The sequence below is a fragment of the Eriocheir sinensis genome, unplaced genomic scaffold, assembly GCF_024679095.1.
Source record: "Eriocheir sinensis breed Jianghai 21 unplaced genomic scaffold, ASM2467909v1 Scaffold120, whole genome shotgun sequence".
NCBI classification, from domain to species: Eukaryota; Metazoa; Arthropoda; class Malacostraca; order Decapoda; family Varunidae; genus Eriocheir; species Eriocheir sinensis.
Genome location: NW_026110519.1, coordinates 496,196 through 498,632, shown reverse-complemented (window position 1 = coordinate 498,632; position 2,437 = coordinate 496,196). Strand labels below are relative to the sequence as shown.

General features: G+C 33.7%; 1 protein-coding gene across 2 annotated transcripts; it reads left to right on the top strand.

Moving 5' to 3' along the window:
- The first annotated feature begins 959 nt into the window (after positions 1–959).
- Positions 960–2,183, top strand: LOC126989530 (uncharacterized). 2 transcript variants are annotated; one of them, XM_050848106.1, is made up of 2 exons: positions 960–1,767; positions 1,948–2,183. In XM_050848106.1, exons 1-2 carry the CDS (start codon positions 982–984, stop codon positions 2,179–2,181), a joined length of 1,020 nt encoding a protein of 339 aa, XP_050704063.1. In that variant the 5' UTR covers positions 960–981; the 3' UTR covers positions 2,182–2,183. The 2 variants fall into 2 exon arrangements, with proteins under 2 accessions (XP_050704063.1, XP_050704062.1); XM_050848105.1 differs by having other exon boundaries at positions 1,858–2,183.
- Positions 2,184–2,437: the final 254 nt, after the last annotated feature.

The following is a 2,437-nucleotide window of genomic DNA, read 5'->3' as shown; positions in this document are numbered from 1 at the left end:
AAACATATCATACGACATTACATGAAAAGAAAACATGTCACACGACATTACATGAAAAGAAAACATATCACACGACATTACATGAAAAGAAAACATATCACACGACATTACTTGAAAAGAAAACATATCACACGACATTACATGAAAAGAAAACATATCAAACGACATTACATGAAAAGAAGACATATCACACGACATTTCATGAAAAGAAAACATATCACACGACATTACATAAAAAGAAAACATATCACACGACAACACATGAAAAGAAAACATATCACACGACATTACTTGAAAAGAAAACATATCACACGACATTACATGTAAAGTAAACATATCACACGACATTACATGAAAAGAAAACATATCACACGACATTACATGAAAAGAAAACATATCACACGACATTACATGAAAAGAAAACATATCACACGACATTATATGAAAAGAAAACATATCACACGACATTACATGAAAAGAAAACATATCACACGACATTACATGAAAAGAAAACATATCACACGACATTACATGAAAAGAAAACATATCACACGACATTACATGAAAATAGAACATATCACACGACATTACATGAATAGAAAACATATCACACGACATTATATGAAGAGAAAACATATCACACGCCATTACATGAATACGAAACATATCACACGACATTATATGAAGAGAAAACATATCATACGACATTACATGAAAATAGAACATATCACACGACATTACATGAATAGAAAACATATCACACGACATTATATGAAGAGAAAACATATCACACGACATTACATGAAAAGAAAGCATATCACATGACATTATATGAAAAGAAAACATATCACACGACATTATATGAAAAGAAAATATATCACACAACATTACATGAAAAGAAAACATATCACACGATATTACATGAAAAGAAAACATATCACACGACATTACATGAAAAGAAAACATATCACACGACATTACATGAAAAGAAAACATATCACACGACATTACTTGAAAAGAAAACATATCACACGACATTATATGAAAAGAAAACATATCACACGACATTACATGAAAAGAAAACATATCACACGACATTACATGAAAAGAAAACATATCACACGACATTACATGAAAAGAAAACATATCACACGACATTACATGGCAAGGAAACATATCATACGACATTACATGAAAAGAAAACATATCACACGACATTACATGGCAAGGAAACATATCATACGACATTACATGAAAAGAAATCATATCACACGACATTACATGGCAAGGAAACATATCATACGACATTACATGAAAAGAAAACATATCACACGACATTACATGAAAAGAAAACATATCACACGACATTATATGAAAAGAAAACATATCACACGTCATTACATGGCAAGGGAACATATCACACGACATTATATGAAAAGAAAACATATCACACGACATTACATGGCAAGGAAACATATCACACGACATTACATGGCAAGGAAACATATCACACGACATTATATGAAAATAAAACATATCACACGACATTACATGGCAAGGAAACATATCACACGACATTACATGGCAAAGAAACATATCACACGACATTACATGAAAGTAAAACATATCACACGACATTACATGGAAATGAAAAAGATCACACGACATTATATGAAAATAAAACATATCACACGACATTATATGAAAATAAAACATATCACACGACATTACATGGCAAGGAAACATATCACACGACATTACATGAAAGTAAAACATATCACACGACATTACATGGCAAGGAAACATATCACACGACATTATATGAAAATAAAACATATCACACGACATTATATGAAGATAAAACATATCACACGACATTACATGGCAAGGAAACATATCACACGACATTACATGGCAAGGAAACATATCACACGACATTATATGAAGATAAAACATATCACACGACATTACATGGCAAGGAAACATATCACACGACATTACATGGCAAGGAAACATATCACACGACATTACATGGCAAGGAAACATATCACACGACATTACATGGCAAGGAAACATACCACACGACATTACATGGCAAGGAAACATATCACACGACATTACATGGCAAGGAAACATATCACAACACATAATCTAGAAAGGAAACATATCAGACGCAAATGAAACATATCAAACAGCATCCTTACAACGTAAAATCAACATCCGCGACGGAACGGACATCCCCATTACCGAAATACTGAGGCCACAGCGCTGCGTTATGAAGTGGAGGCGACCCCGTCACTGAGTGGACACGGCCGAAATATCAAGGCCAGCACGCATGCTATTCACGAGGAAGTGATCGATACAGATCATGTTTACGAGCGTCCCTTCCCACCTTAATGAAATGTTTCGCCGTCCTTGCCGCTGGAGTAGCTGGTGT